We start from the raw sequence: 26,966 nt of genomic DNA on the forward strand, positions 1-26,966 counted from the left end.
GCCAAAACGATTGATTTATAATGATTTCCACTTTTTATCATTGGTTTTTCTATGAATGATATTGAAGTTTCCATACCCCTCATACTGTAGAACTCTAAAAGCAAAACTGAAAATTAACGTCTCTCTAAACCTAAACTGTTTGTAACTTTCCCTCCGGTACATCCCTAGGGCCGGTAACTGACGCCTCCGAAAACGCAAAACTTAATTACGCGCGCTTTTATCCATTTGCTTTACGTTTTATCCACTCGACGTTGGATAATAATAATAAAACGAGGAAAACTCGACGTCACTCGTCCTCTCTCTTGCATTCGGTAAATTTAATTGATGCAAAAACAGCGCCCTCAAAGCTCTCGGAAAGCTCTTAAAAATTACACCGTATAATGCGCTCAAAATTAAAAACTCGCCGAGGTGGAGGTAATCAGGGCTCGTTAAAAATTAACATTTTCCCTGTTTTTGCCATTGTAATCGTCGCTTTTTAGGGAAAGTCGTGATTTACATTTTAGCCAAAAAAAAAAAATGAAAGAGGGAAACTTTATTAAAGTAGTGCGCTCAATTTAGAAAGATCAAATAAATTGTTGTAGGTTTTACGATAAAATATTGTTGTATCTGGTACATTCAGGTGTGTTTTAATGTTGAAAAGTTAGTGAACAACGACAATTTTTTTGCCACTTTGTGGCCGATCCATAAATGCTCTATTTCGGAAAGTTTTTAGGTTACATGAGGGTCAAATCAGCGCTTCTAAAAGTTACAGATATATCTCGCCAAAGTGCATGTGTCATCAGTTTAGTGCCTTCACCAATTTCAATAGTCAATTTAAATAACTTCCATCCATGTGCTCAATAGATAAAATCTCACTTTTATACTGAAAGGTTTGCAGAAAATTTGTCTTAAATTGTTGGCAGTATCCTCGTATATTATACAGCAATCAAAGTGAAACCCTCTACTCGACCGTAAGACAGTTTCAACCCTTTTCCTAAGATAAAAACAATTACTCTCGACACCAGGACCGGTAACAATGATTTATCCGCTCGCCTTTTCATAAAAAAGACTACACAATGAGTTAAAAATGGCCTCTATAGCTCATCATGTTACCGAGATATTGAATTTCAAAAAGTACTTAAAAAACACCTCTGGTACCCCCCCATTCTTTCGAATTTTTTGAAAAGTGAAAAATTAAAGTGCTTTTTTTGTACTTATTTCACCTAATTTAAGGTTCTTTGGTCTAAATATGCCCATTGCTGTGCATTGGAAACCTTATGGAGCAAAATAAAAATTTGCTAAAATTGCACTTTTGACAAAAATTCAATTTTTACACTTTTCGAAAAATCGTAGCTCTTTTATTTATATTCGCAGAAAATTCGTTCCAACGGCATTCGAAAAAGCATAAAAAATACTACAAAATGAGTTAAGAATGGCCTCTATAGCTCATCATGTTACCGAGATATTGAATTTCAAAAAGTACTTAAAAAACACCTCTAATACCCCCCATTCTTTCAATTTTTTTGAAAAATTCAAAATTTTAAAGTGCTTTTTTTGTACTTATTTCACCTAATTTAAGGTCGTTTGGCATAAATATGCCCTTTGCTGTGCATTGGAACCCTCCTGGAGCAAAATAAAAAATTGCCAAAATTGCACTTTTTGCAAAAATTAATTTTTTTCAATTTTTGAATGATTGTAACTTTTTTATTTGAACTCTTATAGATTTCGCTAGAACGCCATTAGAAAGAGGATAAAAAATACTACAAATTGAGCCAAAACTGGACTCTCTAGCTTTTTAGGTTACCGAGATATTGAATTTCAAAAAGTAGTAAAAAAAGACCCCTAATACCCCCCCATTCATTAAATTTTTTTGAAAAATGAAAAATTTTAAAGTGCTTTTTTTGTACTTATTTCACCTAATTTAAGGTCGTTTGGTATAAATATGCCCTTTGCTGTGCATTGGAACCCTCCTGGAGCAAAATAAAAAATTGCCAAAATTGCACTTTTATTCTCAATTTAGAGAGATCAAATAAATTGTTGTAGGTTTTACGATAAAATATTGTTGTATCTGGTACATTCAGGTGTGTTTTAATGTTGAAAAGTTAGTGAACAACGACAATTTTTTTGCCACTTTGTGGCTGATCTATAAATGCTCTATTTCGGAAATTTTTTAGGTTACATGGGGGTCAAATCAGCGCTTCTAAAAGTTACAGATATATCTCGCCAAAGTGCACGTGTCATCAGTTTAGTGCCTTCACCACTTTCAATAGCCAATTTAAATAACTTCCATCCATGTGCTCAATACCTAAAATCTCACTTTTATACTGAAAGGTTTGCAGAAAATTTGTCTTAAATTGTTGGCAGTATCCTCGTATATTATACAGCAATCAAAGTGAAACCCTCTACTCGACCGTAAGACAGTTTCAACCCTTTTCCTAAGATAAAAACAATTACTTTCGACACCAGGACCGGAAACAATGATTTATCCGCTCGCCTTTTCTCGGCAATTTTCTCGTGTTTTCCGTCGGTTTTTCCGGAGACGACAAAAACCTCTCGGCAGCGCTTTCTCTTGATTATTTTCAGTTTTTGCCGGAGGACGAGAACCCGCAAACGACCGGAAGTGTATTTTCGTCCGCATTAGAACAAAAAAAAAAAAACCACCACCCTCGCAGGAATGTATGGAGGGTTAATCAGTGCGGCGCCATCCAAAACAGAAAGAAATTCTAATTTTTTTTGCGTCGCGTTACCGCTTTGACAATTTATGGACGTTATATCTCAATTTATAAAAGGCTTCCGAGAAAAGCATAACACTCCTGAATCCTCTCCGGGGGAGGGAATTTCTTTTTTATTGGATTTAGGGCTCTACACAGGCGACGGGGATGATTTCATTCTGTTCGGCCTTGTTACGTAAATATTGACGGGGAAAACGTTTCCTATAATGGAAACACGGCTTTATGGATCATGTTGCTTCGACGCGCTTCCTGAAAAATTGAAGGAGTCAAACGGTCCAATAAATTGTTCAGGTAGTTGTCTTTGTGCGACGTTTGAAAACCTAAACCGGGATAAGAGGCTGACCCTTGAATAAAGTTTTATTTATTTTTTGGTGTATTTTGGACGTTTTTTTTTAAAACTTAGTTTCATGTCACGATGTGTTCATTTCTAGTAGCTGTCAAGTGGTTTTTTTGATCTTACATCGTGCATTTCGGATTCTGTATTATTTGTAGTCTAGACATGAGTTTTCTGAAAACAACAGCGTTTCCTAATTATTGTGCCTTACTTCAATAGGTTCTTTGCCCCTGACCTATACAATTGTGGAACTGATAAGAATCGGACAGATATTTTTGTTGTTAGTATACCAAAAACGATTTGGTCGCTCAATAGCATGGACAATTTCCATGACTTCTTCACCAGAAGAAGAGGAAACTCTGAAACATCCATTTGATAACGAATTAACAACACAGAAAACAACAAATTACTAGAACCTTAAAAGTTAAGTGAAGGTCCATGACCGCCTGTCATATCGGTTTAAATAACTTATGAAAGCGAAAGGTTTGTTCAGAAACAATATATCGAATCGATATTCTTATGTGAATTCGTTCAGAAACCGAGCGTAAAAGATATTATCGACTATACAGAAAAATAACATAAAATAAGATAACGTCTTAAATTTACGGATAGGATAAGAAATGTACGCATTTAAATATGAGAAAAGGTTGAAAGGACTCTACTAAGTAGTCTCAGACAATAAACAATTAGGTAAAGTAAGTACCGATAACTTTGCTTTAATATATTCAAATGTATTCCATTTTGTTCCCTTTCCATTTAGTAAGCAAATCACATATTAGCCTTTTATTGGTATAGAGCTTAACTGGTCTTCTTCTTCAGGTGCCGTCTCCGTTTCGAAGGTTGGCAATCATCAGGGCGATTCTTATTTTTGAGACCGCAGCTCTAAATAGTTCGTTGTTATTGTAACCAAACCATTCTCTAAGGTTCTTCAGCCATGAATTACGTCTTCTCCCCACAGATGTCTTTCCTTCGATTTTTCCTTGCATAATAAGTTGCAATATTCGATATTTTTCCCCCCTCATGACATGTCACATATATTGCAATTTTCTGGCCTTAATTGTCGTAATAACTTCTCTCTCCTTATTCATACGTCTCATCACTTCCACGTTGGTTATTCTGTCTACCCATCAAATCCTCAGTATTCTTCGGTATACCCACATCTCAAACGCTTCCAGTCTCCTCATTTCGGTTACCTTCAGCGTCCAGGCTTCCATCCCATAATACAGTACGGACAGCACATAGCATCTCATTAGTCGTATTTTCAGTTCCAGGTTTAGATCCCTACAGCAGAAAAGCCTTTTCATTTTTATAAATGTGCTTCTGGTCTGTTCGATTCTGATTCGTATTTCTTGTGAGCTGTCGTTGTTTTCTCATTAATGGTCGTGCCTAGGTATTTGTATTCTCTTACTCTCTCAATAGGTTGATTGTTTACGTATATCCTACGAATGTCCTGAGTTGTTTTTGTCATCAACATATATTTTGTTTTGTTTATGTTCAGTGATAGTCCATATTCTTCGCTTACCGTGACCATTCTATTAATTAGCGTCTGCAGATCTTCGTATGTTCCAGCCAGAATAACTGTATCGTCAGCATACCTCAGATTATTTATTGTCATGCCGTTGATCTTAATGCCTATGTTCTGATCATCAAGTGTCCTATTTATTATGTTCTCCGAGTACAGATTAAAAAGGATTGGTGATAGTATACACCCTTGACGAACACCTCCCTGTATTTCTATTTCTTCTGATGTCATGTCTTCTATTCGTACTACTGCTTTTTGACCATAGTATAAGTTTGATATTATTCTTATGTCTCTGAGGTCTATTCATCTCTTTATTAATGTTTCTATGAGCAAGTCATGCCTCACTTTATCGAAAGCTTTATTGTAGTCCATAAAGCATGTATATATGTCTTGATTTATATCTAGGCATCTTTGTGACAGGACATTGAGTGAAACTAGCGCTTCCCTTGTTCCTAGACCTTTACGGAATCCAAATTGTGTATCGCCGATGTCTATTTTCCTGAATACTCTACCATGGACTACCTTCAGCAGGACTTTCAATATGTGAGCCATCAAGCTAATGGTACGGTAGTCAGAGCACTGCTTGGCATTTTTCTTTTTTGGAAGAGTTATAAAAGTTGATCTGATATCCTGTTCTATATATGGTATTGATTAATTCTACCAAAATATGAATCCGGTCTTCCTCTATCAGCTTAAGAATCTCCACTGGCAGTTGGTCCGGACCTGCAGCTTTTCCGTTCTTCAGCATCTCCAGTGCATATGTCACTTCATCCTTAATTATGTCCGGGCCTAAATCCCCTTCTATATTATCAAGATTGGTTTGTCGTCTTTCATCTTCGAATAGTTGTGTAATGTAGTCTTTCCATATTTCTAGTTTTTGTACTGTTTCTGTGACTATTTTTCCGTTGTTGTTGTATAATATATTGAGTTGCTTTTGTTTATTGGTGCCGGCGAGTTCCTTGATCTTTTTGTGTATGTTGAAACTATCATGTTTGGCTTGTAATTTCTCAATTTCTTCGCATTTTTGTTTATAGTAGTCTTCTTTTGCTTTCCTGATTTTTGAGCGGAGTATTCGTTGTGTTTCTTTATATCGTTCATTTTTTCCTTTATAGCTTCTCCTCTTATCCATGAGATCAAGGATTTCGCCAGTTATCCATTCTTTCCTTCCTGCGGGCTTCACTGGTAATCAGAGAAATAGATAACAACCATTGGTCACAAGTCACGTGAGCCTCCAACCAATGATTGCCAACAATTTCTTGAAAATCACTGTTACAGTTGTAAAATCAAATCATCTTTAGTAAGTACTAAAGAGAGAGATTTTCTAAAAAAAACTTTGGGCGGTAAACCATCCAAGACTTAATGCATTTACGCACACGATGTAAAGCGGATAAAAGGCGAACCTCATTAAGCCGGAGAGCATCCCCGAGTCCGTCGCTCTTCCACCGGGGGCAAAACCTTTCAGGTCCCCTGCCCACTCCTCCAAGTCCCGGGCGAAAAAACTTGGCGCTTTTTTTTTGTGAATTATGGTTAATACGGTTTAATGCAAAGTTAGCGGAAGAGCCGGAAAATTTAATTTTTCCCCCCCGACGAGAAAAAGAGGAAAAAATAGGAGTTTTTAGGTAAATCAACCTGATAAATTTCCTTCAGCCGTTTTTCTCACTTTTAATGTTGCGCTTTATTAAAAGCCCCTCCGAATAAGGGCTTTCAGTTAATCAGTGAAATAGAGCGGTGTTTGAGTTTGCTTTATTTTTGGATAAATGAGTTATCCTGCGTTTTTTGGGATACTGTTAAAACACTCCCCACTTAGTTTTTGTATTTTTTAATAAGAACTTTGTTTAAATTAATTAGAATAATTCGGCTACACAAAACGTGCCATGTGGTTATTATTATATATATATATCAGAGTCATTATTTTGAGGTTACGCGTTCGCACTTTCAAATGTCAATTGTCACAAATGTCTTGTCAAAGATTCAGACAGAAGACACGCATCATATACACATATAACTGGATGTGTACCATCAAACTCCTACATACCGCCGGCCTTGACAGACTCAACTGAAATGTCAACATCAGGTACCTGCTCCTCCTGGTAAATCGGTAGGATACAAATGCTTCTCACCGACCGCTTCAGAACGCCACTAGTAGTTGTTACGGACACCACGCGCACAATCCCATCAGCACCAGGATGCACCTCGGTAATACGTCCCATCTTCCATAATAGCGGAGGAAGATTGTCTTCCTTCAGAATTACGAGAGTATTTACTGGTATGTTACAGGCCTCTTGAAACAACCATTTGGTTCGGGCTTGTAAGCAATTGATATAGTCCACGGACCACCGCCTCCAAAAATGCTGTCTCATTTGTGTTAGCAATCGGTAACTTGTCAGTCTATTTAGAGCTAAATTGGACAGGTCTTCTTCAGGCGGGCTTGTGAGGATGTCTCCAATTAGAAAATGGCTTGGGGATAACGCTTGAAAGTCATTAGGATCGTTGGATATGGGAGTAATGGGCCTTGAGTTTATAACAGCTTCAATTTGGGTTAAAAGTGTATACATTTGCTCAAAATGCAACAATGATTTGCCAATAATACGCTTAAAAATATGTTTAAACTGTTTTACTGCAGCTTCCCAAAGTCCCCCCATTGACGGTGATTTAGCAGGAATTCTATGCCATGTTATGGCATTCTCACTCAAGTAATCGCGAATGCAATTATCATCCGAACTAAAGTCAAATACAGTAGTAAATTGTTTTTTAAGAATTTTATCAGCACCAACAAAATTTAAGCCGTTGTCTGAATAAATATTTTTACAAATTCCCCTTCTCGCAATAAATCTTTTTAGGACATTAAGAAATGTTTCACTGGTTAGATCTCCCGCCAGTTCTAAGTGGACAGCCTTGCTTGCAAAACAAATAAATACGCAAACGTACACCTTGACTGATTTTCTGGACCTTAAAGTGCCATCCTTTATCATAAAGGGACCCGCAAAGTCCGTTCCACAATTTAAAAATGGACGAATTGGTTTCAATCTTACCTCAGGTAAATTACCCATTGGCTGAAGTACACTTTTAGGATTTACCTTGAAGCACGTTACGCATTGTCTCACAACCTTTTTAACTAAGTTCTTACCGTGAATAATCCAGTACTTATTACGCAATGTAAAAAGAACTGTTTGAACACCAGCATGCAGTACTTTTGAATGTTGATATTTAACTAACAATTCAGAAAAGATGTGCTTAGCAGGCAACAATATTGGATGCCTTTGTTCGAAGTCGAAAGAAGAATTATTAATGCGTCCACCAACACGCAAAATTTTCTCATTATCCAGAAAGGGACTTAAAGGTAACAACTTGCTTTTTCGAGAAATTGAAACCTTATTTTCCAAACAATGAATTTCCTTTTCGAACTCCTCGAGCTGTACAATTTTTATTAGAATCTTCAAAGAAGTTTCCAATTCTGTTACATTCAAATTACCATGCATTCTTGCTTCTTTACGACATCTTACATTGTTTATAAAACGCATACAATATGCAAACACACGATTAAGTTTAGTTATTGAAGAATAGTTTTTGAATATATCAAATTTCATAACAGACACAAATGTAAATTGTTTTAGGGGTCTTTTCTCAAGTATGTTTATATTAGTCACTTCACTTTCATTAAATTTACGAGGCCAAAGATCAAGGTTGCTACTCAACCAATCAGGCCCATGCCACCATAAGTTACACTCTTCTAACAAATCAGGACTTATGCCTCTACTAATCACATCTGCAGGATTCGAATTAGAATCTACATGCCTCCATGAGCAATTTGGAGTAAGTTCTTGAATTTCAGTGATTCGATTAGCGACAAAAGTCTTGTACAAATTAGGCTCCGAGGCTATCCAGGCTAAAGCTATTGTGGAATCAGACCACAAGATTATGCTTGAAAAGGTAATATTTAGCGTATCGTTAATTCTTTTAGCTAATCTAGCCAAAAGAACAGCACTGGATAACTCCAACCTAGGTAATGATATAGTCTTTAATGGAGCAACGCGCGACTTAGCACATAATATTTTGATAAAGCAACTGCCATTTGAATCAACAGCACGAATGTAAACTACAGCGCCATACGCCTTAGTAGACGCGTCGCAAAATCCATGTAGTTGGATGTCAATATAAGTAGATATAGTTACCTGTCTAGAAACTCTAATATGGCTTAAACAATGTAATTTTGCTTCGAAGTCGTTCCAAGCATTAAAAACATCTTGCGACACAGACTCATCCCATCCACTACCTGATTCCCATAATTTTTGCATTATTATTTTAGCTCGGATTGTGGAAGGTCCAATCAAACCCAGTGGGTCAAAGATTTTTGAAATACTTGACAAAATGTATCTTTTAGATATTTTTCTTGAATTCCTTGACTCACTTGGTTGATATTTGTATTGAAGAGTATCTAAATTTGAGTTCCATAATAGTCCTAATACTTTGCTATCTTCATTTTCAGCAATGTAATGCTCAGGCATATCAACTAAGTTAGAATCCAACAAAATACGTTTGTCATTTGAATTCCATTTTCGTAATTCAAACTGAGCTGAAGCCATGATACTAGTTAATTCGCCTTTTATTCGTTTTGCATCCTGTAATGTTTGAGCACCTCCCATTAAATCGTCAACATAAAAGCTAGATTTGATCATTTCACAAGCCTCAGGATATTTAGATTGATTTAAGTTTGCAATTTCAACCAGAGTTCTTGTTGCCAAAAAACTAGCCGAAGCAGTACCATAGGTCAATGTATTTAATTCAAAATGTTTAATAGATTCTGAGGAGTCATCACGCCACACAATAGTTTGTAAGTTTCTCTGGTCTTTGTGCACTTCAATTTGCCTGTACATTTTGCACAAATCAGCAACAAAAACGTAATTGAATGTACGAAATCTTAAAATGATATCAAACAATTCATCTTGGACCACAGGACCTGTCATCAAGCAGTCATTTAGGGATATACCATTGTCACTTTTGCAACTTGCGTCAAAAACACAACGTAGCTTGGTGGTTTCACTACTTTCTCTTATTACTGCGTGATGTGGAAGATAAACCCTAAGTGCTTGCTCATCGTCAATATCCGTATCCTTAATTTCTGTCATGTGACCCATATCTAAATATTCTTGCATGAATTTAACATAATGTGACTTCAGTACAGAATTATGACTTAATTTTCGCTCTAAATTTTGAAAGCGCCTTATGGCTATGTCTTTGGTGTTTCCTATTTGATTAATATTATTGCGTACAGGTAAACCCACAGAAAATCTACCATCTAAATTTCTTGTATAATTATTTATAAAGTGCTGCTCACATGATTGTTGTTCACTGGACAGTTTTCTAGGAAATGCAAGTTCTTCTGTTTTCCAGAACAACTCAATTTGATCCCTAAGCATTTGATTAGAATCTTGCTTTATTATTGATAATTTGCAAACTGAGTTGGACATCAAAGAATGAGATGGCATTTGGCCTGCTGCAATCCAGCCAAATTTAGTTTTTTGAAATATGGGACCATTAGGGTGAGCTTTTACTTGACCTATACAAAGAAGTTCATAAAATACTTCAACACCTAGTAAGACATCAATTCTTCCTGGTTTATAAAATTCAGGATCAGCAAGTTTGACATTTGGAATGTCAATACAACTTAGGTTAAATGAAGTTTGAGGAATTTCACCAGCAATCTTATCAATAACAAGGAGTGACATAAATTTTGAATAAGCATTAAATTGTGACTGTATGGTAGCTTTACATTGATTTTTAATAAGTTTACAAGTTTGATTAATGCCTGTTATTGGCAATGATAATTTGTAATTTTTTAGCTTTAGTTTTGAAACTAGTTCCTCAGTAATAAAGGATGATTGTGAACCAGAGTCCAAAAGGGCTCTACATTCATGAATTTTGCCAAAATTATCTAGTATATTTATTATTGCAGTAGGTAATACAGTTTGTATGATCTTTGAGTTATTTGTGTTAATATTAGCATGATTGTTAAATATTTTTGTTTCAAGATTCTGTTTACCATTTGAAAATTCATGTAAATGTAAATTTGTGTTAGAATTGGCATTGTTTTCCGTTATTAAATATGTATGTGGTGGTGTTTGTGTGTTTATATTTGAATTGTCTACATTATTATTAATATGCTCTGTGTGTTCTGTAGATTTGTTTTCATTTAAGTGCAAAAATGAACTATGTCGCTTCTTGCAAGTTTTACATGAGTAAGTCGATTTGCATTGTTTGTTTGTATGACCTGGCCTAATGCAATTAGTGCATAACCCAAGCCTCTTAACTTCTTTAAAGCGCCTATCTACAGGCCAACTTAAAAAAGTTTCACATTGATTGTTAAAGTGATTGTTACGGCAAAAACTGCAAATAACAGAACCTTGCAGCCCTAAATAATTTTTTGTAGTATATTTTTCATCTTTAACCTTGTGTTGCTTAGTAAAATCAGAATCAATTTTCTCCAATAATTGGCATCTTTTAGATAAAAACCCTAAAAACCTGTCAAATGTGGGAAATTGATTTCTATCAGGATTCATAATTTCCCATTCCTTTCTGGAATGCAAATCCAGCTTTTGCACACAAATAAAAATTAATAAAGTGTCCCAAGTGTCCACTAATTGACCCAAAGAATTTAAGCTTCTTACACTTTTTTGAAGAGTGTCAAAAAATATGCGCATTAATGATGCTGATTCGTGTTTTATAGGAGTTAAATTAATTATGGATTGTATATGTTTATCAACAATTAGCCTCTTGTTCTCAAATCGTTCCCTAAGTATGTCCCAAGCTAAATCATAATTTATTTCAGTGACATCAATTGCTTTAATAGCTTGAGCAGCTTCACCTTTCAAAGAACACTGTAAATAATAGAATTTTTGTACTTTCGCTAAGTCTTGGTTACTGTCTACTAAGGCACTAAAAGTGTCCACAAAACCAAACCATTGCTCATAGGCACCACTAAATGTAGGGAGATCTAACGAGGGTAAATGCACTTGTGACTTTGTAGAGCTATTTGCCACTGTGTTCTGACTATCACCAGACTGGGAACTTGATTTTGCTTGAATATTTACATTTGATACATTTCTTCTAGGATCTTGAGAGCACAGTGCTTTTGCTCTACTTATTACAGAATAATATTGATCTTCAAATGTGTCCCTTTCACTTACCTGAGTATCATCAATAAGCTCAATCTGTGACTGAACCTCATCGAACAATTCCCAAGTTTGCTCAGCTTTATTTAATCTCTCATCCAACTCAAAATAATCAGCATTTCCAGACAGCTCAAATTTGTTTAAGTAGGTGATAAATTGAGTAATTTTACGTCTAATCTGTCCACGCTTAGTTGTTAAAGCTTTCAGTTGTTCTGGAGAAGTCATTTTCAACTATTCCCTGTAATTGATTTGTGAGTAAATGAGTGAAAATGCCCCAAATGACATATAAACAGTAAAACACTCGGCTTGATTTATTATTTGGTACTGTTTGTCCTAATGAAGCTATTATGATTTGAGACCCAAGCAGGTACGAAAGGATACAGAAAGAAGGATTTGTTTTCTTCAGTTGCCCAATGCCCTTACTGCACACATAAACAGCTTGATATCCTGGGTATTTCCAATTGCTTTCTTGATGCTGGATGGCTGGTAATTCTTATATCCGCTTGTCGAAGGACCATATGTTTGAGTTTGCTTTATTTTTGGATAAATGAGTTATCCTGCGTTTTTTGGGATACTGTTAAAACACTCCCCACTTAGTTTTTGTATTTTTTAATAAGAACTTTGTTTAAATTAATTAGAATAATTCGGCTACACAAAACGTGCCATGTGGTTATTATTATATATATATATCAGAGTCATTATTTTGAGGTTACGCGTTCGCACTTTCAAATGTCAATTGTCACAAATGTCTTGTCAAAGATTCAGACAGAAGACACGCATCATATACACATATAACTGGATGTGTACCATCAAACTCCTACAAGCGGACTAAAGGCTTTCCTTGGTGTTTCTAATTATCGTGATTTATCATTTCCGCGCTTGTTGTTATTCCGAGCTTGGGCACACAATAACCGTTGTTTTTCTCTTTTTTGTTGCAGTGTGATAGCGAAGGAGAAGACGATAAGGTAAGCAACACCGGGACTTTACTAGTCTACCACTACTACTGGTTCAAGTGGATTGTTTTGCGTTGTTCAAATTGCTGACAAGTGGCGCACTCGAGATCGGGTGTCGTTGCCGAGTATTTACAAGTGGATTTTAATGCCTCCTTAAGCCCATTACGTTTCTACGGGTGTTAATCGATTTAATATGTCGAGAGGCTACCGGGCGACAAAGATATACACCGTTATACGCATACCGGTCGCCCGGGGGGGCTCTCCACTAAATAATTTAGCGACGTAGACAACTGGCCGGGCACGTACGTGTCGCGTCGACATTTAGTGCGCCCCCGTTCGGCTTTTGAGGTTATAAATTCGCGACAGGCGAGACACCATGTTTTATACGGTCCTCCGTTCCTTTCCATATTTTATAAGCGAACCGTCGGTGTGACGTAAATTAAAGGTTGACGCGCAAGCTCCCACAGCGCCAAGTCTGGAGATCGTGGAGGCCGTCTAATGTATGTAATACAGCAATACATAACCATTCGCTTAAGAGCAGGCCATTTGCAATCACGTGGGACGTGGTTTTTTATGTTGCATACTAGCGTTGAAATTTGATATATCTGAAGAGGATAACTGGTTTAATGTCTTGTATATTGTTTTGATTACCGGGCAAAAGTACTTCCTAATTAAATACCATTTAAATATAAGTTTCCCAAAGATGAGGGTAAAATTTGAATTATCCTGTATAATTTTCCAAGATATTCCTTAACTAGATAGGTGAATTTGGGGTTCAAAGTTGAAAGAGAGATATCATACTTAAAAGGTTATATAAAAAAGGAAGTAATGTGATTCTTTGGATGGTCTTCGAATTTAGGCCACCTTATGCAATAGTGTCACTAATTGCATTTCCCAACTAAACTGTCTAATTATCAATTAAAACACTCGTAAATCAAACAAACAACACCTAAGTAACTGTCAATTTTGTGAAAGATTTAACTGTAAAATCAGAAACGAACAGATTAGAAAACCGTGTTTTCTCACACATACACGTCCACGCCAATTAATCCGGATCATCGAGGTATTTGGTTGGCTCGTTCGAGCTTGTCCAATTCCCTCGACAGACAATATAAAAGAACGAAATCGCTGCCAGCATAAAAAGAGCCATCGTCAGCAATGAAAAACTCGCTAAGAATTACTCACGACGACGTTCTCTCGTTTGGAAAAAAAGCTGCTGCCTGTCACACGTTTTTACGCTCCCCAGGCCAACTTGTACGACCATCGACATGCAAATCCGGACGACGACGATTTGCATTTAGACGCGGACTAATTTATGCAACCCTAAAAGGGATCTCGCGTGCTCCCGTTTGTCGGAACATAGTATGGAATCGTCGAGCTTTAATCTTGTGTGCCACCCCCTTTTTAAATTGCATTATTTATGCAACCGGTCGTGTGACAGATGACGCGGCAGTTTTATTTAAAAGCCCACAAGAATATGTACAAAATTTGGTCACGTGACCCATTCATTGGATCATTTAACATTACTACAGTTAAGCCATCATATAAAAGGACAATTCATAGAAGCGGTATTGTAATAAGCCTGCATGATCTATTGATGAACATAAAATTAACTTCAATTATTAGTACTGTATTGTACTAGAGAAAAGCAGGATAGAAACACCCTAACACGAACCGTTTGTCTGTTACAACTTTCCAAATATAGAAAATTTCAATGTTATGGTATTCAGTGTACTAGTAATTGTGTCGAAAACAACAAAATTTAGATACAAACTTTTCAAAACCAAAATTGTCGCAAAATCGAAAAATGGTATCAGTTATTAAGGGTGTCGAACAAAAATCTGTTGTTGCCACTGATTTCATGTAGATGTGACAACGCTGGAATTGGACAAAAGTATTGTAGATATACAGGGTGGTCCAGTTTTAAGTGTCAATAATTCATCATTCGATAGCCTATCAAAAAATAAGTTGACTTGCATTATGTCATTTTTCTAAAAAAACGTTTCCTAAAGAAGATACAGAGTCCTCCAAATTTCAATTTAAAAAATCGTTTTATAGTGTAAAACTGAACATTCAAGACTTGACTGAGAGTCCAAATTTGTACTGAATAGTCTAAAAACTTGCTATTTACTACTAGGAATGGTCTTATAATTCGTTTTCTCAGATTGCCATCCTGGTCGAGTGTCTGAAACTGGATTTCAAGAACTAAAAACAGTCCGGAAATCCAGACAAAGATTGTATTGTGCATGAAACCCATTTTTTACTTCTAAAGATAATCTAAAAGTTGACTTAAGCTAGAACTGACTTTACTAAGACTAAAGAGAGTCCAAAAGTCTATTTTCAGGACTTTAATTGGTGTACAACTCAATTTTCTGGACCGGAACAAGTCTAGAAGTAAATTAAATTTTCGGACTATTTCATTTCTAAAAATTAGTTCTCAAGACTAATATCGTAGCATTTGGTACCAAAATTTTTTTCTTTTATTACTTTACTTTTTGGCTTGAAGAAACTTGACTTTTAGAAATAGTGTTAAACTCGATTTTTCAGTCTTAAAAAGCACTAAAAACTAAGTCTGAGTTTCTTAAAGATGCTACAATTTATTGCACCTATAAGTTTAGAAAGTCAATTTAATAGTGAAGAAGCTTGAAATAACATTTTCAAGATTATGGACAGTGGACAAACTGGCTTTTAGGCCTGATAAGTCAAAAACTTTGTAAAGATAGTCTTGAAACTCGATTTGAGGCACTGAAAACAGCCTTAAAACACTAAAAACAGTCTAGTTTATTAAGAAATACCCGAATTTTTAGCACTGAGGTGTCTAGAAGTCGATTTAATAGTGATAAAGCTTGGAATGCCATTTTAAGTCTATGAAAAATGTGAAAATTGTTTTTTAAGTTTGCTGTGTTAATAACTTGGTAAAGATAGTCTTGAAACTCGATTTTCCAAGCTGAAAGCAATTTGAAGCACTAATTAATAATAGTCCAGAATTCTGAGAAAATGAAAAGCAAAGTAAAAAGCAAGAAAAGTTAGTTTTCAAGATAATTTTCATGAATCTAATATCAATTTCCTCTATCTAAGACTATTTTAAAGACTGAAAATATATTTGAAATTTGTCTCAAAATTATGAAAATTCACTTCAAATGCAAATTTTAAGCTTCTGATGTTACTTTTCATTAGATCATAGCCACTTTTTGGTGTTTAAGTCAATTTTGAAGGTTTAAATGTATGAATTTGTAGTCAAAAATTCTAGAAAAAGTAGTTTTTTATGTCTACAAATCAGTTTTCAATATTAAAGTCTCTCGATTTGCATGAAAACTGGTTACAATCACAATTTTTAAGCTTCTGAAATCAATTTTTATTTTTTCTGTCAATTTTCAAAACTAAAGTCTTTCAGTTTGTCTGGAAACTATGAAAACTGGCTACAATGAAATTTTTTAAGCTACTTAAGTGAATTTTCCGTTTTCGGCCTTTGAACGTAATAATTGAATTATCTCGTAAACGAAGTTTTAAATCAGAATTTTATAAGAGGTAATTTCTTTTTCATCGTGAACAGTGAAGTTTAAAAAAACTGTAATTTTTGAAAAATGAGAGAAGAAAAGGCAAAAACATTAAAACCATCTTCCTGTATCTACGGTACTGGAGAATTTTGGCAAAACGTCATTCATAATGAGTATTAATTTCATGCTTGTTCCAAATTTGGTTTGAAAATGGTTTGACAGTTATGACAAAAAAACGATTTTTTAAACAGAAATTTGAAGGAATGTATTTTACTTAGAAAGCATTTTTCAGCAAAATGACATAATGCATGTCAACTTATTTTTTAATTGGCTATGGATTGGTGAATTATTGACATTGAAAACTGGACCACCCTGTATTTGTCTTGGTTTTTTTTACCAATCACAAACTACCCACTGTGCTGAGATTTACGCAAAGGTCGCACATGAAAACTTGGCATTATCCAAGTTACAGTGAAAAGTTTGTTTTTTGGAAAATCTTAAAGGATCAAGTGACCCTGATCGTATTTCCATGACAATTCTGTTGTGTCAAGCTCATTTTCAGTCTAAATTATTAACAGTTTCATATAGACCAAATGTTAATACATATTTCTATTTTCCGCCTAAACCTTTGACCAAATTAATGGGACACCCAAATAACTAAACATTTTGCGATCAATTCTGTGTGATGTTTGATTTTTCCATTATGGTAGTAAATAATGAATGAATGAATGAATTCTCTAATCAACTCAGAGGTTTGAATCTCCATAAAACCTTTTTAGCTCTTATGTGCGTCAGTTGTAGGTTACTCAACAAAATAAGTTCTAGTCTTTGTCTAAAGCTGTAAGTTAATAGAATTCACTATCCACATCTTTGTACTACCTCGGACACTTTTGAAATTTCAATAGCTTCGTCACAAAAACTGCAACGATTGCTGTACAAATAAGAAAAAATGTTATACTTTTTCCAAAAACAAAACTTAAAAACGTAATTAAGAACAAGGACATCGTCGACAAGAAAACTCGAGAAGCTTTCCCATCGACGAAAAATCCCGTTTTGCCTCGTATAGGAAAAATCTGTTGGAGGGTGCTCGAAAGGGCCCCCCTCGACAAGCGCTGTCAAACAAATGAGGTTACCGAGTGCGAAAAACAGAAAGAAAGACGAGTGGTTAATATCCGAGGCACTAAGTAGTTTCGTTGCCTTCGAGTTGGTGGCACTCGACACTTGACGAGTGCAGAGAGTAAATGCGTAGCTCGAGTGCCCTAATGGCTCCCGGAAAAATCGTATCCACTGCAGTAGATTTTTTTCCGTCACTATTAAAAAAGGCGTCGCGACCGGCACCGCAACCCGATTTGGTGCCGCTGGATCACGAAAAAAAACTGATTCCGACTAAAAAAGAAACTGATTTAAACCGTGCTGGATCGGACCCCGATAAGGAGCTGCATTACTACCGGTCGACATATGTCGGTCGATGGGGGCCTCCGAGTCACGTGCACCTACAAAAAACCACCATTGTATGCTAATGGACATATTTAGCTTGTCACTTTCGGTTTACATACAAATTGTATTGTAATGTTCTTCGAAGAACCCACGCAATTCCAGTTTTTTTTCTGACTGATAAGTGTGACCGGCTATCCCCGCTTTATTAAGGTGCGGTTTTTGTCGACTTTGTTGTGTCAAAAGTTAATAACTTTCAGACAGACGGTTTGAAGCATTTTGTAACAATACCAACGCAAAAAAATTAGTTTGTTATTGAATTGTCTTATCAATGTCATTGCCTAGCGTGTATTTTTTTATCACTTTTTCTATTGAAGGGCAGCATAATTTTAAAGTATAGTCGGATTTTTACCTTTTGAGAATGACGTCATCTTTTTACATCTTTGTTTCTCGCATATCAAACATGTGAAATAAAAAATTTTATACACCAAAATTTCACGAAAATCCATTCATTAATATCAAAGTTATGACAAATTAAAATTCAAAAATCCTCTAAGCTAACGGTCACAAAAGAACACCCTGCATCAACTGTTGCCATAGAAATGGTGTTACTATTTACTTGTTTATTATTAATTATTAATTGATTAATTTCTAAAAAAAAAAAAAATCAAAAAAAAAAAAAATAAATAAATAAAAAAAAAATTTGGTCACAGCTATTTGAAAGCAGTATAGATCCAGTGGCGTAGTAATTTTTTCAATAAAAAAATCGCTAATAAAAATTCTCCATTTTCTATCAAGAAAAAGTATCGTAATATGACCTGAAAACTGAAATAAATATTTAAAATTTTCTCCCGTAATAGACATTTCATTCCTAATTATTTCAAAAAAAAAATCATTGAAATCGGTTAATAACCTAAAATTGTATAGGGGTGTTTCCATTCTAAATGGGTCACACTGTATAAACAAATATCAAAGGTATAAAAAAGCTGCGCTACAATGAGCAAGCCCAAATGCTAATTCTGAATGTGCTGCTTTTTTTGGAGTACGAAAGGAAACAGTTTCCAGATGTCATCCCAATTGATTATTCCAATGTGTATGATAGAGCATCACATGCTTTAAAAGTGAGTACTGCTACCCTATGCCAAATGAAAAAGGCTGGAATTCCAGCTGACGACTCCTATTTTACTAACATTTCTAAGAAAATGTCGGTCAGTAAAACCAAAATAACCGCTTTTATGAAAAACAAAGAAGTTGGTAATGTTGGTATGCCAAATTACTATTTTCGCTGTATTGTGCACAGCACAACAACACACCACAAAATCAATGAACATTAATAATATATTATGTTATTAGGAGTAGAAGAGATCTTTAAGTGAGTGCAAGCACACCTATTCACTGAATGAATGATGATTAAACTGAAACGCACTTCCGAACGCACTAATTTTTCACAGCATTTGTAGGTTAAAACTTGTGATCTAATTCCAGACATGCGTCAGGAGAACTTTTCTCTGGCATTGCCCAGAAAATGTCTCAGTCTTCATCAAAATAGAAAAATGAATCACAGAAGAAAATAAACTGAACTGGCAACATTGAAAAACAAATGTAGTTTCTTGAGTAAACCTCAACTCGTGTCGAGACGATAAACAACCCACCTTTCGGAAAAGGAAACAAAGCTGCAGAACACAAAAGAGCAGAAGATAAACGCTTACCCGGATTTCTTTACTGCCGCACCGGAAACGAGATATAGAGCCGGGAAAACCGTCAGCCAGATCTGGAAAGGAAAATTTACCGAGTAATGTGACTGTTGCCTTACGGTCGTTGTCATCTATTTTAACCCGGAGTCATTTTTCAAAAACCCCCCGACGAGTCGTAAAAAGGATGCAAATGCCGCCCGGTTTTCCGCTTTGTCAAACCGCGTTCAACGTCTCCATGTTTATTCCTACGGGAAATATGTAGTCGCAAATGGGCGGCTTTGTAACTGGTTTTTATTACAGCAACAGATCCATCCCGAAGGGAAATATTCTTTAAGGAACATATGCGGCAGGGAGGCGAGTGAGTGGGGAAAGGACTACATCTTCTAACGGACAATAGTGTGGTATTCAAAACTGCACTATTAAGGAATTTTAATGGACTATGAATAATTCAAAAACCATCACGAATGCTGGATTATTGAAATATAACTCTTCCATTTTTGCCTCTTTGATGCGGTCGTCGTTAGTTATTGAGCGTGCAAGATTAAAACTAAATCTTCATTGTGATCGATCAGTAGCGAAACAACGTTAACTGACCTCACCAAGGCAACGCAAATAGGATAAACCATCATTATAAGCATCCATTCCACGTGAAAATTCGATAAATGAGTAGTCATCGTTCTTAATTAAGTGGGAGTAGCTGATAGCACTATCCACTATGTCATCTGATGGTTTACATCGAATTAAACAGGATGTTAGGACATTAGCGCTAATTAAATGTTCACAGCGATGGTGTTAGATAACATTTTAAACGTTTAAATTGGATAAGTGAAAAAGTAAACATCAATTTAATCCAAAGATTGGTTATTTAACGTCCGAAATTTAAAATAAACCAGACATTTTATTGGTTTCTTTGAAATGGTAAATGAATACAGTTCTTGCACTGTGAAGTTGGTTGAAACACACAATTTAAAATTAATGTTTATTTCCCTCTATTTTCTTAATTAACCTAACCTAACCTGACCATAAGAATTCAGCTAGAAACTACAAGTCAAACAGAGATGTTTTACATCCACAACGTCGTTGTTGGACAAACGGATCAAATGGTCCAAACGTTAAAATGTATCAAATATTCATTCACATTCTTTCAAATATTACAAATAATCGATATATTTCCCATGAAATACAACAGTGTAACTGTACTAGAAACAGTGAAAGTGGCACAGTTTGACATCTCCTAACTGGGTCCCTATGACAGCTAGCAGGTTTGTTCAGACGTCAGTTCGTAATTTTAGCTTATACTTATAAGTGCAAGTAAACAAGCTTTATTGAAGATGTCATAATTTGATAGTTCCTAACTGGGTCCTTATGACAGCGAGGAGGTTCGTTCAAACATCAAAATGTAACCCAAATCGTATGCTTTCTTTTGTCAAGACACAGCTTTTATAAAAAAAAATTTAATAACTGAGAAAATTGGACTAGAACACTGTTGTGCACGCCAAATTTAAATACAAAACTGTTGTATACTCTCTTCCACAGATTTTTAAAGTATAGTGCGTTTTTTGAAAATAATTTGACATTTGTGACAGTTAGGAGGTTCGTTCAAACGTCAAAATGTAACACGTGATTTTGGTTTTTTATTATCTGAATACAAATGTTCTTTCAAAAATCACAAATAACCGAAATATTTCACATACACCAGTGTAACTGTACTAGAAATATTGAAGGTGTCATAATTTTACACGTAACTTGGTAATTGATCACGTGACTTTGTTAAAATTTAGATTTTTGAATTTTTGAAATTCGAGACTTTCAAAAATATTAATAGTGGTCATCTGATACCAAACAATGTCTACCAGTTTCTGAATACGAAATTTCAAATTTACGAATTCTACGGTCACATGACCTTCAGAAGCAGCACAAAATTTGAAAATCAAAATGTTCAAAAATGTTGTTGAAGAAGTCACCGGATCTTAAGAATTCAAACTGACATAAATTGATTTGTTTTAAAGTGGAAATTCAAGGTAAATCAGGTCACGTGACCTGGTCTACCAAGTCTCTAAAATTTAAATTCACGTTTTATTTTTTCACATTGACTTGATTAAGTTCAATTATTGCTTTGTTCTAAAAGTTTGGTTGGTCACGTGACTCGATCAAAACGACTTCAAACTAAAAGAAGATTTAAGAGTTCCACACTTGAACTTTGACAGATTTCTAAAATTGAAACTTGATTTTTAGTATTTTTAAAACAATTTTATAACATGGCCAGTGCCCAGATCACTTGAAAACCGAGTAAAATAACGTAATAAGCGAAATCTTTTCAAATTATTTTTGAGTAAGTCACTAAAATGAAAATTTAATCAAAAAACTTTACTGAAACGTTTGAAACTACATTTATTTTGCTTTGACTGGCGGTTAGACTCTTTCATCTAAAAAGCATTGCTTAAGTGACGTTTCTGACTAAACTTAAACTAAAAAAAACTGGATGAAACCGAAAAAAATGATAACTTAAATTAGGATAGTTTAGGTTAACTTGAGTTAGTGTGGATAACACGTTTTTTAAACGGCTAATATAAAACTGTCAATAAGCGGATGACACACTCAGAAAGTACCTAAACAAAGGAAACTTGAAATAACTAAGTAATAAAGAAACATTATTTTTATCTAAGATAGTTTTCTCTTTAGCACAATAACTGCGGAAAATGAATTATTCAAAAATTGCCAGTGTTGCCATTATTTTTTGAATCGAGAAAATAATATATAATCATCAAAGCATAATCGAATTAAATCGTAAATAATATGTTCTCATGTCAATAATGGATAATTCAAACATTAATAAGTCTATGGTAAGGAACTTTTAATCTCTAGTGAGTTTCCAGCTGTTTTTTTCTTTGTTACGGTGTGGTTACAAGTGAATAATCTTGTGTAAACAGAATTTTTTCAAAATTTTCGCGTTTTTTTCTAAAATTTCAACCGTCCGAAAACTGCAGACTAATGACGTAAAGCTACAGCGCAATATTATTTTTTAAACGTGTGATTAAACAAACATGATCCCCGTCATCCTTTAATATCCAAAAATTTTAATATTACGCACACATTCACACCTGTAAAATGTTTGTCAGTGAATCCTAACGAAAACGAAACTTGATACGTTTTATTGACCCGGCTTAGGGTTATCATTGTTCGTTATCCGGAAAACCCTTCGGTAAACTGTGTGTCGGAAAATAAAGCTCCAGCCGTCCTTCTAGTCGTAATTCCGTGTGTGTATGCGGGATATAAAGTTTATTTTTTCTAGGAACGATAAACTCGGGGAATTATTAAATATTTAACTTGTGTGTGTGTGTGTGTAGACGCAAAACGAGTGAAAAGCGAATTTTGCGCCCCGGCAATTTTCGACATTAATAAAACGCCGAAACTCGAAAATAACGCGAAGCAAACAAGCGGCGAAAACAGTTTGAAACACAATATAATATCATGAAGCTGTGTGCACAAACAAAAGGGGCAAACGAATAAAACGAAATTATTCAGATCGCGAATATACACAACTCGTAACACCCGTCGGTTGTTTGAGGAGAGAGCGCCGGTTATTATGCGTTTTCTTTTTCCATCTTTCCTTTTATTTTCCCCAAGCACGACGTATTCGTTCCGGTAATTTAATTGCAGTTTAGAAAGCCCCTTTGTCTTTCAAAAGGGATTGAATCTGTTGTTCAACCTACCGGAAGGTAATGGAATAAAATGCCAGGGCAGCAAAATAGGGTTGCACCCTTCTAGTCATTCGAACGGTAGCTTGAGGTGCTAATAATAATAAAAACACTGAAAAGATTGCACGGTCTATAAGGTATAAGGAAGAAAATCTTTTACCGTTTTTTTAAATATTTCCGAAACGTTTTTTTTTGAAAAAAGACTTTTCTTCTCATAAATCTTTTGTGTGTTTTTTTTTTAAGTAAAAGTTTTGAATTGGTATTACAAGGGGTAGGGAGTGTTTTTTCTCCCCAACTTTGTTGTTTTGAGTCGCTCATTTTGTTCGCCAATGTTTTCTACACAAAAAGAATACTCCTGGTCCGAAGCTGTAAAGTCAATCGTTTTCGAGAAAAGTCAACTTTTATGTTGAAAAACGTGGTCAATTGTAGTTTTATTTTAACGTTGGGACAAGTACACTTATGTAAGTGTTAAGGGTATTCTAATATGTCACTGATCAAAACTGTCAAAAATAAATAAGTCAAACAACAAACAAACATTCAGAATATTACAGACAATCCTCAAAAGTTATAAATTGCATTTATTACAAAACTCTTCTATTCAAAAGTAGTAAATTTAACTAAATGTGTTTAACAAAATGTTGAAACTGACAGTTTCAATGTTAAAATCGCCAGTTTAGCTTCTAGTCCAAAGTTTGACACGTTCTGACGTTATTTAGTATTTTTCTTATTCCACTCATCATAACACATCTATTTCTGCTTCAATAATCCATATACTCTCATTGTAAATATTTTCCTCACAACCATTTTCTTTTACTGTAATTCTGACAACGTTTGACAGTTTTAGTGTTTGCAGACGAAATGACAGATTTTGTAAATTTTTTATTTAATTCTTTTTCAACGTTTTAGCCTTGAAAGTTAACTAGAATGACTGCAAATAGTCCGGTAAGACAATTTCCGTTGTTGACACTGGAATTACTAGACTATTTTAGATTTGGTTCTCTTGGCCCTTTTGGTTATAATTTGTTTTGCCGATGGGTAGTTTTCCAAATACAGTACTTTGCATTCTTAGATGGCCACCCGGTACCTACAGGGTGGTCCAGTTTTAAATGTCAATAATTCACCAATCGATAGCCCATCAAAAAATAAGTTGACACGCATTATGCCATTTTTCTGAGAACGCTTCCTAAGGAGACAGACCTTTAAAATTTATTTATTTTTTTTAAATTCAGTTTTGAAAATCGTTTTTTTGCTACAACTGTCAGACTAATTTTATTCTAAAAATTAAAGTTTTAAACTAATATCGTAGCATTTAATGCCAAAATTATTTGCTTTCATCAATGAAGAGTCTGAAACTTAACTTTTACTATAAAAAATAGTTTCAAATTCAATTTTTCAGTCTTAAAACACAGTGAAGCGTCTAGAAGTTAATTTAATACTGACAAAGCATGAAATGGCATATTTAAGCCTACGAAAAATGTAAAAATAGTTTTTTAAGTCTGCTGTGTCAAAAACTTGGTGAAGATAACCGTAAAACTCGATTTGCCAAGCTGAAAGCAGTTTTAAAGCCCTAAAAATAGTTCAGAGTTCTAAGAAAATGAAAAGCAAAGTAAAAAAACCTGAAAAGTTAGTCTTCAAGTCAATTTTCATGAATCTAATATCAATATCCTATTTTCAACACTAAAATATTGAAATGTATTTTCTCAAATTATGAAAACTTACTTCAAATGCAAAATTTAAGCTTTTGATGTCACTTTTCATTAGTTCAGAGTCACTTTTTGGTGTCCAAGTCAATTTTCAGGGTTGAAATGTGTGAATTTGTTGTTAAAAATTATAGATAAAGCAGTTTTTCATGGCTACAAAACAATTTTCACTACTAAAGTTTTTCAACTTATCTGAAAACTATAACGACAGACTACAAAGACAGTTTCCTAAGCCTCTCAAGTAAATTTTCACAGTTTCAAAGTAAATTTACTGGTTTCTAAGTCAATTTTCAAAACTAAAGTTTTTCAATTTGTCTGGAAACTATGAAAACTGGCTACAAAGACATTTTTTAAGTTTCTTAAGTCAATTTTCACCATTTTCAAGACAATTTTTAAGTTGGGTTGGGTTGATTTTGGGTCTTTAAATGTAATAACTCAATTATTTCGTAAACAAAGTTTCAAATCAGAATTTTGTAAGAGATACTTATTTTAGTAAGTAAAAAAAAACTGAAATTTTTGAAAAATATCCAGTGACGTAGAGAATAAGGCAGAAAAATGAAAACCATCTTTCTGTATTTACACCACTGGACAGTTTCGACAAACGTCATTAAAATCACATAATAAGTATTAATTTTATATGTATTTGTTCTAAATTTGATTAAAATTGCTACAGCGGTCTGACAGTTATGACAAGAAATTGATTTTTTAAACTGAACATTTATGGACTGTATTTTTCTTGGAAAGCATTTTTCAGGAAAATGACATAATATGTATGTTAACTTATTTTTTGATGGGCATGTATATACTTTGTGCTGCAAAGCAGTTACATTACCACTACATAGTAGTAACTGTCCCATTCGTGCGTAAAATGCGTCTTACGACACGTATCGTAACGAGCAATCTGTATTGTTGATGTCAGGGGCACACAAGTAGTTGAACTAGCACATTTTTGTATCAAAAATTATAGAAAAGTGAGTTAGCTCACGTGGTACCACTCTTGCAGTACATTAAATCTGAACTTGCATTACCTGCAGGTCTTTACAAATCAAACTGGTGATATACTTCATAGCTTACATATAAAGTGAATTTAACTGCACGGTGCCGCTCCCGTAGTGTGTTTAGTATTTAATGCAGGAATATTGTGCAAATTGTTCCGTTCAAAGGGGGAGTCGGAATGGGAACGCATTACGTATACAAAAGACCCGGTAATTAAACGCTTAATGTAATGTTTTCGTGCCGCGTATACAAGTTATTGTTCGAATGCACAATCCCGACCCGGCAAACATATGTTTATTTCGAATGTCGTTAGCAGGATTATGAATTTTGCAACAGGATTGATTTATTTAATTAACGCCTGATCTGTCTAGATAAGCCGTCCAGTCTTTTTTTTTTTTTCGGTCTGTTTGCCAGTTTATAAACGTTGAACGGATCGCGAGTTGTGGCCGAGCGCACAAACAACTGTCGTCCGCATAAATATCGATCTCTCGCGTCCATTAGGGCGTGTAATACGATCCGCTGTACGTCTTTAGAGTCGGGGACGAAATTATTACCCGCATTTTTATCGTTTCGTCGATTTTCCGCGCCAGTTTACGAGTCCATTCAAACGTCAGCGGGGAAATTACGACCCCTCTCGAACTCGTTCCATTCTGCTTAGGAACGCGTTATTTTTCAATTTGGCGAAAAAACTCGCAGCATAAGTCAGCATTTAGAATAATCGTGTCAAGGTTGACAATTTTATATTATAAAATGTATTTGCATGCAAATCCCATCAAAGTTTCTTTGACGTGTCACTTTCTTTAGACCTGTGGTACGAATTGGTGATGTTTCTATTTTCATGTTGTGCTTTCATTGTTTTAGATTTTTTACATTTTTTCAACAATTTTACCATATTTAAGGATAGAACAATGGAGTTAACAAATCAGCAGTCTATTCTAGTGGTATTTGGTAGCTAGCTAGTGGTTTAAATTATTATTTATTTACAGATAGGCTTTGCAAATGCTGGAAAATGGAAAGACAGTATTCTATGGTACCAAATTGACGTTGCCAAAGTTTGGTGTTTATATTCGTTTTTCTTGCTTTTATAGTTTTTACTTGTTACTTACATCTTCCTAAAATCAGTGGACATTATGGTACACGTTAATTGTTTCCACCGTGGTTTTAAATAAAAACTTAAATTGACAAAATGACACAGTAGATTGCTAGACTACCTTGTACGTTTAGGTGAAAACGCAATTTTTAAATCAATCAATTTCTG

At 34.8% G+C, this 26,966-nt stretch overlaps 1 protein-coding gene and 1 long non-coding RNA gene across 16 annotated transcripts in view; both read left to right on the top strand.

The window, feature by feature from the left end:
- The window catches only part of tay (tay bridge kinase), a 120,176-nt gene that overhangs the window by 31,517 nt on the left and 61,693 nt on the right, over nt 1-26,966 (top strand). For all 15 annotated transcript variants that reach the window (XM_081991577.1, XM_081991477.1, XM_081991485.1 and 12 more), the window contains exon 5: nt 12,675-12,701. In XM_081991577.1, coding sequence (XP_081847703.1) covers nt 12,675-12,701 — 27 coding nt within the window. The remainder of the gene's footprint in view (nt 1-12,674; nt 12,702-26,966) is intronic.
- Nucleotides 12,710-26,966, top strand: part of LOC145738041 (uncharacterized) — a 34,496-nt gene continuing 20,239 nt past the window's right edge. Inside the window, exon 1 of the long non-coding RNA XR_014180568.1 lies at nt 12,710-25,185. This is a non-coding gene — a long non-coding RNA (uncharacterized LOC145738041). The remainder of the gene's footprint in view (nt 25,186-26,966) is intronic.

The sequence above is a fragment of the Ips typographus genome, linkage group LG1, assembly GCF_016097725.1.
Source record: "Ips typographus isolate SLU linkage group LG1, UJ_Ityp_2.0, whole genome shotgun sequence".
NCBI lineage: Eukaryota > Metazoa > Arthropoda > Insecta > Coleoptera > Curculionidae > Ips > Ips typographus.